This window comes from Physeter macrocephalus, chromosome 21, assembly GCF_002837175.3.
Source record: "Physeter macrocephalus isolate SW-GA chromosome 21, ASM283717v5, whole genome shotgun sequence".
NCBI classification, from domain to species: Eukaryota; Metazoa; Chordata; class Mammalia; order Artiodactyla; family Physeteridae; genus Physeter; species Physeter macrocephalus.
In genome coordinates, this window is record NC_041234.1 from 21,577,177 (window position 1) to 21,592,093 (window position 14,917).

The 14,917-nt window shown below is 41.0% G+C and overlaps 1 protein-coding gene across 1 annotated transcript in view; it reads left to right on the forward strand.

Annotated features, from left to right (window-relative positions):
- The first annotated feature begins 7,333 nt into the window (after positions 1-7,333).
- The window catches only part of OTC (ornithine transcarbamylase), a 58,825-nt gene continuing 51,241 nt past the window's right edge, over positions 7,334-14,917 (forward strand). Inside the window, exons 1-2 of the mRNA XM_007127758.3 lie at positions 7,334-7,410; positions 14,354-14,492. Of these exons, the coding sequence (XP_007127820.1) occupies positions 7,334-7,410; positions 14,354-14,492 (216 nt within the window). The remainder of the gene's footprint in view (positions 7,411-14,353; positions 14,493-14,917) is intronic.

Below are 14,917 nucleotides of genomic sequence, written 5' to 3' on the forward strand. Positions count from 1 at the left end.
ATAGTCTGGGAGAAAATATTTGCAAATCACATATCCAATAAAGGTCTTATATCCAGAACATATAAAGAACTCTCAAAACTAAAAAAATAAGAAAACAAACAACCCACTTAAAAAATAAAGTAGGTCAAATAGGCATATGAAAAGATGCTCATTTCGCTAATTATTAGAGAAATACAAATCAAAACTACCTCACACCAGTCAGAATGGCCATCATTAAAAAGTCTACAAATAATAAACGCTGGAGAGGGTGTGGAGAAAAGGGAACCCTCTTACACTGTTGGTGGGAATGTGAATTGGTGCAGCTACTATGAAAAACAGTATGGAGGTTCCTCAAAAAACTAAAAATGGAGTTGCCATATGATCCAGCAGCAATCCCACTCCTGGGCATATACGCAGACAAAACTCTAATTCGAAAAGATACATGCACCCCAATGTTCATAGCAGCACTATTCACAATAGCCAAGACATGGAAACATCTTAAATGTCCATTAACAGATGAATGGATAAAGAAGATGTGGTACATATATACAATGGAATACTTCTCAGCCATTAAAAAGAATGAAATAATGCCATTTGCAGCAACATGGATGGACCTAGAGATTGTCGTACTGAGTGAAGTAAGTCAGACAGAGAAAGAGAAATATCGTATGATATTGCTTATATGCAGAATCTAAAAAAAATGTTACAAACGAACATATTTACAAAACAGAAACAGACTCACAGATAGAGAGAACAGACTTTTGGTTGCCAAGGGGGAGGTGGGGCGGGGGAGGAATGCATTGGGAGTTTGGGATTAGCGGATTATATATAGAATGGATAAACAACAAGGTCCTATTGTATAGCACAGGGAACTATATTCAGTATCCTGTGATAAGCCATAATGGAAAAGAATATGAAAAAGAATATGTATATGTACAATTGAATCACTTTGCCATGCAGCAATTAACACAACATTGTAAATCAACTATACTTTAATAAAATTTTAAAAATAAATAAATAAATAAATAAAGTAGGCCAAAGTATTAACAGATATTTCACCAAAGAAGATACATGTATGGCACATGGAAAGATGCTCAGCATCATTAGCATTTAGGGAAATGCAAATTAAAACCACAATTAGAAACCACTACATACCCATCTGGGTGGCAACTATGAAAAATACAGACAATACCAAGTGCTGACAAGGCTGCAGAGTAACTGGAGCTCTCATGCATTCCTGGGGGAACTGCAAAATGGCACAGCAACTCTGGAAAATATTTTGGCAGTTTTTTCAAAAGTTAAACATGTACTTACCATATAATCCAGCCATTCTACTCCTAAATATTTACCCTAGAAATAAAATTTATGTTCACACAAAAACCCATACTTAAATGCTTGTAGCAACTCTGTGTATAAGTTCCCAAACCAGGAAACAACCCAAATGTCCCTTAATGGGAAATGGATAAACAAACTGATATATCCACACAATGAAATACTAGTCAGCAATAAAAAGGAACAAACTAATGATAAACACAGCAATACAGATGACTCTCAAAGGCATTATGCTGAATGAAAGAAACCAGTCTCAAAAGATTACATAATGTACGATTCCATTCATGTTACATTCTGGAAATGGCAAAAGTATAAGGAGAAAGATCAATATGCCAGGAATTAGGGGTGAGAGGAGGGTGTGACTACAAAAGGATTTAAGGGAGAGTTCTGGGGGGACATGGAACTGTTTTGTATCCTGAATGTGGTGGTGGTTACACGAATCTATACATGTGTTATAACTCATAGCACCATACACACACAAAAGTTATTTACTGTATGCTAATTTAAAAAATTTAAAAACAACAAAGCATATCATATGTATTCATTTAACCAAAAGAAAACAAATAAAGAAGAGAAAAAGAATATTGCTTTCATTTGCAGATAAGGAAACTGACTTGCCCAAGGTCATTCAACCAATGAATGATAGGTTCTGAAATAGAACCCACACCTTTGAAATGCATCATTCTTTCCCTGTTGTTACAGGAGAAATAAACCTTCAAAAACCTAAGCCAAATTTTGTATTAGTTAGCATGCATTTGGTTGCAAGTAACAAAAATCCCAATTCAGAGTGACTTAAACAAAAAGAACATTTATTATTTTACATAACAAGGTGTCCAGTGGTAGGGAGAGTCATGAGGTTCGTTGATTTTACAACTCAATGATGTAATAAATGACCAACATTCCTTCCTTCTTTCACTCTGCCAAACCACAGTTCCATTCTGAGGCTGCTTCTCCTCATGGTCACAGGATGTCTACTGGTCTCAGACAGAGATACATGCTTCTTTATTCATATCCAGTGGAAGATAGACTACCGGCAACAATCCCACAGAGCTTGTAACTAATGTGTGTACTGCATGCAAATGCTGTGGATTCTTAGGATCTTAAAGACTCCAGACAACCAGCTATAAAAAGTATTTATGTAATTAGTAACACTCTGAAATAAACAGAGCTTCTCACTGCAGTAACAGCCATATGTCTTATTTGTACAGAGCTCAAATTTGCATTAGATCCTTGGCAATAGCTATGTCAAGGCTCTTAGACACTGTACCTCATGTTTGGTTAGCATGTTAAAGTTTCCCAAGCAGTGTAATAGCCCATTTTTATAAAACCTTTAGTTGGACAGATGAGGACTCTGAGGGTCTTAGAGGAGTCAAGTCACTTGGCCAATTCACCATCGGTTAGCGACTCAGCCGGAGATCCCATCTGATCTTCAAATGTCCTTCCCATTTCCTTTACATAACATTGATTCCCTCTTCAGTGCTCAGATTTCACTAGGGAACCACAGTAGCAATTTCAAAGCAATGTTGCAAGTTCATATATGATGTTTACAAGCTCTAAATGTCAGAAAACGAACATTTTTCTATATCCCCAATGGTGACATTTAGCTATTTGGAATTTTAGACTCAAGTGTGATAGAATAAACTTGAAATCATTAACTTTTCCATCTCCCTTCCCTCACCATCCAACCAATTGTCCCAATAGGTGGATTCTAATTCCTAAATCTCTCTTGCATCCATCCCTACTTTTCTATTTCCACAGCCCCAGTATGCTCTCAGGCCCTTATTATAACACAGTAACTTCTGCCTCTTTGCCTCCATTTTCTCCCCACTGCACTTTTTGCACAGTGGTGCTGGATTAAGGTTTTCAAGACACAATGCAGATAATGACATATGGCCCTTTGTCTGCCCCAGCTCTAAAACTTTAATAATCTTCCTTTAACTATAGATTAAATTCTTAACTCCATAATCTGGATTTCAAGGCCCTTAACAATCTGGTTCCATTATTCATTTCCAATCTCGAGAGAATCCGCCTTTCTGGGTGGGAGTCGTTGGCAGTAGTGTACCTGAGCCAGCTCACAATGGCTTGCAAGAGCCAATCTTACGCCTCTCCTCCCAACTCTGTGTTCAGCGATGTCACTTTGGTAGCTTGAAGCTGTCCATGGTGGGAGCATTTATGCCACTCAAATTGGTCAATGCCACAAATCAGAGCTTTTTTCTCTTTTTGAAGAGTTGGTCATTAAATATTTACCAGAACACCACCAGTTGCAGGGTAACCAGGACCGAATCTAAGAGTGAGTGTTCGATATGGTATACAGGATACAAAGATGTTGACACTAAAAGCCCAAATCAGAGATGGGAGGGCCTGGGGGAAACGAATAAGAAGCAGAGCATTGAAAAATATTTGAGAAGGTAGACCTGGGCAAAGACTGGGTTCCCACAGAAGCAGACCCTGAGAAAGGTATTTGGGTTCAAGTGGTTTATTTGGGAGATGATCCCAGGACACACTGGTAGGGGTGTGAGGGAAGTGAGACAGGGAAGGGAAGGCAGCTAATAGAGGGTGAATTGATAGGCAGTTTACTACCGTGGGCAATCGAGGCTTAGTCCCACTGGGGACCTTCGGAGGAGCGTGTAAAACATGCCTCATGGTCGCCCACACAGGAGTGAGGAGTTTACCCTCAGCCAGACAGCTGTGGGCACGGGCATTAAGAAGTAGCGGGTATGCTTCCCCAACAACAAAAGTCATTACCCTCTCACCATGATTTCTGTCCTAGGGAACATTGAAAAATGATCTGTTAAACTTATTTCTATGCCAGTATTACTGCGAATCCTAGCCAGTTGCTGTTTTATGTATTTTACATAATAAATTTCATCTGAAATAATGCTTAATCCCAAACAATGATACTATGGATGAATCTTTTAGGTAGAAGAAAATCTTTTTGGGCAGGAAGGATTTTGTACCTAAAATCACACCATAATAATAATCACTTACTATATGTAAATGTAATAAAAAATAATAATCATTATTTATGGGATAAAAAGCAAAACAAAAACATCGTATTCCAATTGTAGACTTATTTTGAATAAAGTGTTATGTCAGAAAATTGTTTTAAAAATATTTATTTATTTATTATTTACTTTTGGCTGTGTTGGGTCTTCGTTGCTGCGTGCGGGCTTTCTCTAGTTGAGGCGAGTGGCTACTCTTCATTGCGGCATGCGGGCTTCTCATTGCGGTGGCTTCTCTTGCTGCGGAGCACGGGCTCTAGGCACGCGGGCTTCAGTAGTTGTGGCACACAGGCTCAGTAGTTGTGGCTCGCGGGCTCTAGAGTGCAGGCTCAGTAGTTGTGGTGCACGGGCCTAGTTGCTCGGCGGCATGTGGGATCTTCCCAGACCAGGGCTTGAGCCTGTGTCCCCTGCATTAGCAGGTGGATTCTTAACCACTGCACCACCCGGGAAGTCCCTTATGTAGGAAATTAAAAAAAAAAAGTGGCAGGTATGTAGGTGAAGACCGAATGCCAAGGGGATACAGACAGGACATGGACACTCATGGTTTTGTGCTTTTCACAGTGGTCTTGGTGGTGGCAGGGCTTCATTTAAATGTTCAATGATAGAGTGAATCCACCCCTCCAAATGTTGTTACCCCACACACCCTATTTGTTCCTTCCTCTGGGTCTACTCACAGCTTCCATCCTTTGCTGTAATATCGTTTGTAACCCCCTCCAGTTTTGACAATTCCCTAATTCTTCCCAATTCATCAAGGACCAGTGCCACTTCCTTCAGGAACCCCATCTAATCCCCAACCCCCATTGATGGAAGCTGGGTGATGGACACTCCAAGCTGGAGGTCCCATAGGGCCTGAAGCAAGGGAGCAGGGAACAAGCCCTACCCTCTTGGTTAGGATGCACAGGGTCAGGGGTTCCAAATGGTGAACTCCATGTGAGAAAGGACTCACCATTTCTGGTTATCACTGTATCCCTCAGAGCCTGCCCAGCACAGAGCCCCATCCTACTGTTGTTGGTGGCAGAGAAAAATGAGTAAATGAAGGGCTGGGTGAACAAAGGAAAGTAGGTCGGGAGCCAAAGCAGGCAGTTGAAGTGGAATTAAAGGAGTCATGGGGCGGGTCCATAAGAGCACCTGGACAAATTCTGAGGACTAATGGAAAACCTTGTATGGTGTTTTTCCACCTGTAACCCAGATGTCCGTTGAGATAGTTTGTCTTTTGAGATTTAGTGAAATTACCTTTAAGCTCATCCCACTTGTGGTGTGGTGCTCTCTCTTGCAATCTCTCTGGGGGTTATGGGGGAGGTAAGTTTTTCTTAGTCCCTTCTGGGGAACTGAGCTCTCACTTCCATAGAATGACGAGGGTTTATGAGTCACTTTGGTATCTCAGCAGTGCTGCCCACATTCCCCACCACACCACGGCAGACACTTCTTGATTTTTCCCCGAGTGTTGTTCAGATGAGTTGTTTGTGTGGGTAGCACATTTGACTGAAGATGTGGGCTTTATATTAGCATTCAGTTGAATGCAGTTTATCCTCTTCTCTTCTAGTCTCCCTGCAAACATCCAGTTTCCTTCCCTGTATTAGGTAGAGCGGATTTACTCTCTAAAACCTATCCAACAACTGGCCCGTTTTGCCTCTTCAACGATACTTTAAGGTGATCTTCTCAAACAAAGCTGCCATCTCTTCTCCCACGTGGAGCATTCATTCTCCACCTTCTCACTCCTGTACCTCTGCAAGAAGTCTGCTTGGAATAGTCTTTCCAGAACAGATTTGCCAGAGGTTTGGAAATCGCAGTCTTTCCCTCTCTTTATCCCACCTCATCCTCTGTGAGTAGAAGGGAATCGTGTCAATAAATTTCCCTGCTGATATTAATTATGACATCACGACCATCCCTGCCCCTGAAGTGGCCATAGTTGGCTTTTAAACGACACTTTTTTTTTTGCATTCCACAAACATCTAGCAAGTGCTTACCTTGCCCTCCCACCCTCCCCACTTAGAGTTCTCTCCCTTCCCTGTGATGTGGAGGTGCTTTATCTAGACCTCCCCTATGGGCTTGTAGCATGGATATTTATTTACAGATCTATGACCCTTACTGAACTGTAAACTCTGCAAAGGTGAGATCACCTTCCTTCCCTGAAATTCCAGCCTAGCCCAGTATCCGACACAGAATAGATTTTGAAAATATCTGATCTCTAACTGTGGATGAATGAATGAGTGTGAAGCTTTGGATGGCCCCTTAGTGATCCGGAGAGGCTGCCAGGGGAGGAACATTTGGTACCCCACCTCCCCGCTTCTGCTGAGTATGGGTTTCTGCTGGAATTAATAGGCAACCCCTTATTTATTGAAGACCTACTATGTGCAAGGCACGATGGGAGCTCCAGGACAGAGACCTTTTTACTCCATCTCCATCCCCACTCCAGCTTTTTGCCACACACACACACACACACACACACACACACACAAGTACCTTCCAGGGCACATCTTTCTATTTGTTTTTGTAGAAAGGCTGGGACTTGGAGGAAAATGATATCACTGGAAATACTCAGGGATGTCACGTCTACATCTGGGGTTTTGCACTGCCAATTCGCATTTTTGGAATGAGTTATTTATACGTACCTTCACAGCAGCCAGCACTGCAGTGTCTTGCATATATTATACACCCAACGAGTACTTGTCAATTGATTTTGTACAAGTATGTGACAGCATAAATATATTATGAAAAATGAGGAGTCTGAGCACCAAAAGAGTCAGGATTCCTTCTCCAAGAAAAACAAAACAAAAACCAAAACAAACAAAGAAAACCCCACAGTGGTGGATGGAGCTTGGCTTAAAGTTCAAATGCTCCTGGACCCTGCCCTGCAGTATCTCTAACCAGGGGAATTTGATAAGGTAGTTGAAGGGTGATATTACCTTTGCTCTCTCACTGTAATCTAAAGGACTCTTAGCTTTCAGGTGGACCCCACTGGCTACCTTGTTGCGGCGTTTTCAAGAGCACAGAATCATCCTTTTCACTATCGAAAGAATATGCTGTTTAATTTGAGGATCCTGTTGAACAAGGCAGCTCTTAGAAACGGTCACAGTTTAGCGGTTCGAAATTATCGGTAAGTGATGGCCAGAGATTTGAGTCTGACTTAGGAACCGTGGTGATAAATGAAACTCTATTCTGCAGAGAAGTGCAGCCTCCTAAGGCCTCTTTCTGCAGGGTATAGTGCCAGGTTCTACCCTTGTTGGAGACAGCTGTCTCTAATTTCAGCTGAGCTTTCATTTCTCAGTCCTCTGTAATCAGATTTCATGGGGCTCTGGGAGGTGACGGCGGGGTGGGGGGCGACTAACCGTGGCACGTATAATAGACTAAATGTTCTGGACATCTTCCATTTGTGTACATTCTAAAGGAGCAACTGGCTGAAGGAAATGAGAGGAACTAATTTCCACAGGGCCTTCAGCTTGTATTTGGGTTTGCCTGAAAACAATATATCATTCTGGGCCATGGGTATTGATTCGATCTTTAAAAATACAGACCCCAAAAGAACGACTATATAAATATTTACAAAGCTGCATCCTCCTCACAGCCAATTGGCCATGCCTGCGGTGGAAGGTGGTGTGGAGTGTGTCCCTGGGGAAGAGGACAAGGGTGATGGGTTAATCGGGGAAGCAAGGCCATCAAATCTGGACATTGTTGCCAGAAAGCTTCTAGAGTAACTGCCTGTTAACAATCAGAATTTTCCCAGTGCCTCTTGACAACCGAAACCAACCTCAAAATGACCTCAATGACTCTTAAAGTTAGAAGCTTCTAGTCTGAAGTTTTCTCCCACTGTTAGGAAGTGGCCCTGTGATTGTGGCCCTGGGCCTCCCTTCTCTGGGCCGCCTGACAGCTCTGGACTCTACCATTAGCACCACTCAGAAGCCAGAACAACATTGTAAATGATATTGTAAAGTTGGGACCTCAGAGCCACAGAATAATGCCTTCTATTTTACAGATAAGGTAAATGAGGCCCAGAGAGATTATGGGGTTTACTAGTTAGTGCCAGAGTTAGACTATATAAATCAAGAATGGGGAGGAAAGCTCAGGTTTAGAGTCTAACGAACTGGGTTCAAGGCCTGGCACTACCACTCGCTGGTTATATAACCTTGAGCAAGTCACTAAACTTTTCTGTGATGTTGCTTCACTTATAAAATGGGAGAAAGAGTAATACCTGTTCTGCCTACATCACAGGGTGGTTCAATCATTTATTTAATAAATACTTATTGAGCACCTACTTTGTGCCACGCCCTAAGCAAGGTGTTGGAGATACAGTGGTAAATAAGGTAAATAAGTTATTTCATTCCAGACACATGAAGTCACAGTCTAGCAATAATCAGTGAGATAATGTGTGTGAAAACTGTCAAGTGACAGGCAAATGTTCATTATTTTATCATTCCATCCCGCTGAGTTACATCAGATAAAAGTGCGATGAAATTTCATTCCACAGTTTTTAACAAAGACTCATCACTGAGCTGGAAATAATCAACTGAATGAATAACCAAAGCTTGGAGCTTAAACTTACACTCTTCTTTGAAAATCACAGTGATGACTGATTTTTTTTTTTTTTACCATTACTACAGGTTAAATTTTTGCAAGTAAAACCTCTTCCAAATATTTAGGCATTTTTTGGTATTTACTAAGATTCTATTTTCTCTATCCAGTAGCCAGACTATGATTCTGAAAATCCCGGCTAGCCATCTCTCACAGTGAATGGGGACTGAGGCAAAAGCATGGCTAAATCAGCCCAAATCCATACCTGCTATTTGAAAAATATGAAAGCTTTGAATCACCCATGTCATTAGAAACTACAGAGCATGAGTCTCTATTGAAAAATGGCATAACACTGAAATGGTGTCCTTTTCAGGTGGCATGAGTATTTTTCTTTCCTGCTCTTTTCGTTAGCCACCCTACCTGCCAGCTAGATGATTTCAGAATTGCTGATCTCCAATAAGACCTATAATCTTTGACGACTCCTTAACAATAGAGAAAATCTCCCCATTATCTCTGCCTATATGGTACTTTTACTTTGATTTTCAGCTTTCTGCAGAGATTCGGGTTCTTCCGCATCCTCCCACTCCCCCATTCCCCCCTCCCCACCCCTGTCTCTCTTGGGAAAGGCGGAGGGTGCTTGTTACATACCATGTGAGTGTAGCGCTAGAGAGTAGTAGGAAATATGTGGTTAGGGTTTGGCAATGCCACAAAATAGTGACTGCACAGTTTTGAAGCGAGCAGCCATATCACATGGGCATGATAAAATGACTGCTCAAGTGAGGCTGAAGCCATCTACACAGGCTCCCGGATCAATCATTTTTAGTCAGGTTTTTTTTCTTTTCTTTTTTTTTTTTTTTTACAAAATCAATAGGATCAGACACCAAGACTGCCGAGAACACCCAATCCATAGGCTTTTCATCTCACAAACAAGGCTCTAGAGCCTGGCTGTGTTTGGATAATAGACAGTGTCCTATGATTTGTTCCTATTAAGGAAACCACTTATAGCTTTTAAAGAAACCACTAAAATAATATCTTTCTTTATCAGAGAAGACCAATTTGTAAGTGCAGTTCAATTTCATCTCACAAATAGAAATTTATTCAGAGAATATTGAGCTAAGCCACCCAATTCTGTGGAGGTTATGGATTGGAGCCGGAGGTGACTGGTTTTCAGGTATTTCATTCCAGGACTCTCTAAGGGCTTACAGAACTCATTAAGTTCCAGTCATCCCACACACATGCCGATCTATACATACGTGGACATGCAGACGAAGCAATTACAGGCCATCCACGCTCTTGTGTAGAGGAGAGAAAACAGTCCTCTTTGATTATTCACATTTTCCATCATAATTGAAAATGAATGCCTTTTAAAAAACATATTTCTTGGGGCTTCCCTGGTGGCGCAGTGGTTAAGAATCCACCTGCCAATGCAGGGGACATGGGTTCGAGCCCTGGTCCGGGAAGATCCCACATGCCGCAGAGCAACTAAGCCCGTGTGCCACAACTACTGAGCCCACGCACTGCAACTACTGAAGCCCGCACACCTAGAGCCCATACTCCGCAACAAAAAAAGCCACCAGCTCCGCAACAAGAGAAGCCACTGCAATGAGAAGCCCGCGCACCGCAACGAAGAGTAGCCCCCGCTCACCGCAACTAGAGAAAGCCCGTGCGCAGCAACGAAGACCCAACGCAGCCAAAAATAAATTAATTAATTAAAACAAAACAACAACAACAAAACATATTTCTTCACTTCAGAAAATTATACAGGGCATGAGACCAGGAATGGAATGGGGTCATGATGTTTCCCTTGGCCAACAGTAGAATTGGGGTTTTATTTCTAGTTTGTTATTTTTAGTAATTTTATAATTTAACTAAGATAACAGAAGTAGAGGTGGCCACAGATTTTCGACAGTTTCGCGTTTCCAGCACTTTAATAGTAGGTCTGCACGAATCCTCATCCCACTCTTCAATTTTCAGATGAGGGCAAAGTTTCACAGTTTTAGAATACTGACTATCTAAGGTATCTTAGAAACCATCTAGTCACCCAGTTATCAATAGTAATTTATACCACATATGAGCATGTGGCAACAGTAACAAAGGTTGCAAGTATATTTTTATTAATAAATTATTATTATTGTTAATAATAGATAAATTTGGAAATGATTTGTGCTTTTATTTTCCAAATCAATAGGATCATATTCAAGGGTTTTGTGAAAAGAGAGTCACTCTCCCTGCCATGCGTTGTAATACGCCTTTCTGAGATGGAAAGAAAGGGATGAAATTAAATTTAGGCCACTGAGAATTCAGATGGCTCCAGTATGGCCTGTGGGAAATCTTGTATTTATGAACTTCATGAGTGTTGTGGAAGACAAAGACATGAAAGGTCACTGATTTGTAGTTCATTGTCTTACTTTTTCAGATGAGGAATTAATGCCAAAAATGGAAAATGATCTTCCCAAGGTCATAGTTGAACTAGGACTCGAATTTGAATATTTAAAACCACTGCTCTTTTCATTCCACTGCTTTGATGACTTCGATCCTTCCAAATTGATCAAATTGGCCAATCTACCCTTGCTCAATATCCCCCCACCCCCCCCCACCTTTTTTTAAAAAGATATAGCCAAAATATCTCAGTAAAGAAGAAAAAAACACCAAGAAAATATACCTTTTTTATCAGTCTGCAATGTTAGAGAAACACCAAAATCTCTACCATAAGGCCCATTGGCCCTCTCTTATGCCTCCAGAAGCTAAAGTCTTTATCTCAAACTCTCCATGGGGATCAAAATATCATTTAACACTGAATTTTTTCCTACTCTGGCAAAGTCAGTTTCTGACTGACCACATTTTACTCGAATTAAGCACTTTCTCTTCCAACAAAATACAATTATACAAGGGAACACATCCAGGTCGCCCCCGCTACTCCAAACAATTTACTAGAGTTGGAAAATGCAGACTGTAGCAATGAAAGGTTTCATTCTGCCAATAGAGAATACTCTTCCATTTTCTAGCTAGGAAGATATTTGATAAAGCTAACGCAAGGGTCTACTATTACCTTGGCCTAACTTCTTAGCATTCAGTGATTTGGGGTCAAGAAATCTCTGTAATTATTTTTTAAAGGGATAAAATTAATGTAACAAACGAGTCTTGCCTTTTTCAAAAGCTCTGCTATAACCGACTGCCATGACAGTTTTTATGGAAAATCTGTATGTGGTTCCCATTGTTTTCTCCAATATTGTATTCTCCCTGTTATGTGTTGGCTGAAGAATGATAATGTGGTTTAGGTCTGGTTTACCAAGGAGACACACTTGAGTACAAAGAGACCAAGCATTTTATGGGAACACTAAAATAGTGATTCTGGCCTTGGTCTGGCTCGTGAACTAGATTAGGCTGCTTCCAACTGAAGCACCGGGTCTCTGTGAGAACTTAATAGCCCTTTAGGCCAGCGGTTTTACCTAGCTAACTCGAGTGTGAGTTTATCACCAGAAAGCAAGAAATGCTTGATACAGACAGGAAAAAAGGGGTCTGTGGAGGAGGCATTTCAACATGGTACAATTGTGGAGGTTTTCTACTTTTCTCTAATTTTTAAGTAGCTTAGGAAAGAGGTGTGGCAACTCCAGTTTGGAGCCAAGGGGAGGTCTATGAGGAGACAGTAAACAGGATAGGAATTTAAACTGGAACCATTGTGTTTGCTTTCCTTCCAGTGATAAATTTTCCTGGTTAGCTCTTGATATCTATGAAAAACAACTCTTTTTCCCAAGACAACATTTCCTGCCCCGCCTCCTGGACAGAATTGAGAAAGGTGGTGGCTGCTCTAATGATTTTTCAATGGTGTAAACAGTACGACCCCCTTTACCAGGTGAGATACAGTTTTTAAAAAATTTTCCAGTTAATTACTCCAAACCTCACAGGCTAGTATGACAGATTTACAAGATCTACCTTTCCACTCTTTTTGTCCCCAAGAACCCAGGGGACTTACTCTGTCCAAAAGGGGTTCACGGAAAGAGGTAACCAAAATATTGGTATAGTTCATTATTAATGTACTTCGGATTTGGCCCTCATAGTGCTAATGGGCAAAAACTTACCCCACCAGGTCCTCTCATCAGTTTTCCAGGTTTTTGCACTTGACACAGGCTGCTATACATAGGATCCAAGGTTATAATGCTTTTGTTTCACATGCATATGTCCAACCATTGTTCCTAGTAGTGCAAATACAATACTGGAGTGGTTGAGCCCTAGAGGATTTCAGCTTTAGCAACATACTAGACCACAGTCAAGTCTCCTCCATGACTCTTAGGTCTTGTGTTCAGCCTAGGCCACAGGCCATACTTGCTCTTGCCTCAACATTAATTCTGTATGGGGGGCTCTTGGTATCTTTTTTGTCTTCAGACTTTAGTCATGGCATTGAAAATCCATCACGGTGGATCTCTCTAAATTTATTCCCAGAAATCTGCTGAATTTCTTTTTTAAAAAAATTTATTTATTTATTTAATCTTTGGCTGCATTGGGTCTTCGTTGCTGGGCACGGACTTTTCTCTAGTTGAGGCGAACAGGGGCTACTCTTTGTTGTGGTGCGTGGGCTTCTCATTGTGGTGGCTTTTGTTGCGGAGCATGGGCTCTAGGTGCGCGGGCTTCAGTAGTTGTGGCACGAGGGCTCAGTAGTTGTGGCGCGCGGGCTCAGTAGTTGTGGCGCGCAGGCTCAGTAGTTGTGGTGTACGGGCTTAGTTGCTCCGCGGCATGTGGGATCTTCCCAGACCAGGGCTCGAACCCGTGTCCCCTGCACTGGCAGGTGGATTTTTAACCACTGTGCCACCAGGGAAGCCCTGCAGTACATTTTTTAAAGTTAAAAAAAAATCATTGTTATTATTACACATGCTTTTACTGAGACTCTTTGAGGGAATAAAATAAGCAGAGGACTTTTTTTCCCCTGAAAGTTAATAGAAAAGCCACAGGGTCCATTGTATCTGACCAGGGACAATAAAGAACAAATCTTCAAGAATAGATCTGAAGGGCAGTAGAGGGAAAAGAATGAAATTGTTTTCTATTGTATGTACATAACAAATTCTGTTTGTACCACTGAATGATTTCAATGATAATAGCTAAAATTTATCAAATACTTATTATATGCCAGACACTGTCTGATTTCCATGTATTAAATCATTTCATCCTTACAACAGCCCTATAAGATTATTATACTCATTTTCTAGGTGAGAAATTTAGGTGCAGAGAGAGTTTAGGTAACTTGCCTAACTAATACATAACAAAGCCACTCATATGGTTATTTCCAGCAGAGACGAATTCAGCCTCTTTCCTCAAATTTTTCTTTTCTCTCAACATTCAGAATACTGGCTATCTAAAATGTAAACCACAGCCATATCAATTTTAAGGCATTAGCACTTTGCAGAGACACATGAGGCTACACATTTGCTATGTTGCTATGTGTTTGCTATGTTTTGTGTCAAGAATTAAACAATGAATTACCATAGGACATAGATTTTGTTTTCTTAAATATATAGTTCTCTTTTTCTTTTTTGTAGATGTGGACAACCACTACAAAATAAAGTACAGCTAAAGGGTCGTGACCTCCTCACTCTAAAGAACTTTACAGGAGAAGAAATTAAGTATATGCTATGGCTATCAGCAGATCTGAAATTCAGGATAAAACAGAAAGGAGAGGTATGTAGCATTTCCACATTACCTTCCACTGCTACCAGTCAGCCTTTTTAAAGACAGCCTTTCCAGAGAAAGAGGGAAAAGAAAATACATTAAAATTCCTAAACAGTAGCTAAGTAATGAAACTACACAGGCAAGGTAATTGATTATCACTGAGTGTACAGGCATATAAAAAGCATAAAAATCAGTTATTCAATGACAATTCATTGCATTTCTTTCATGTGGAATGTTGAAAGTCATTATTAACCGAATCAGAACCTAAGGAATCATTTCTCTGGAAAGATTTTATTTTATTTTATTTTATTTATTTATTTATTTTTGCGGTACGCGGGCCTCTCACTGTTGTGGCCTCTCCCGTTGCGGAGCACAAGCTTCGAACACACAGGCTCAGCGGCCATGGCTCACGGGCCCAGCCGCTCCGCAGCATG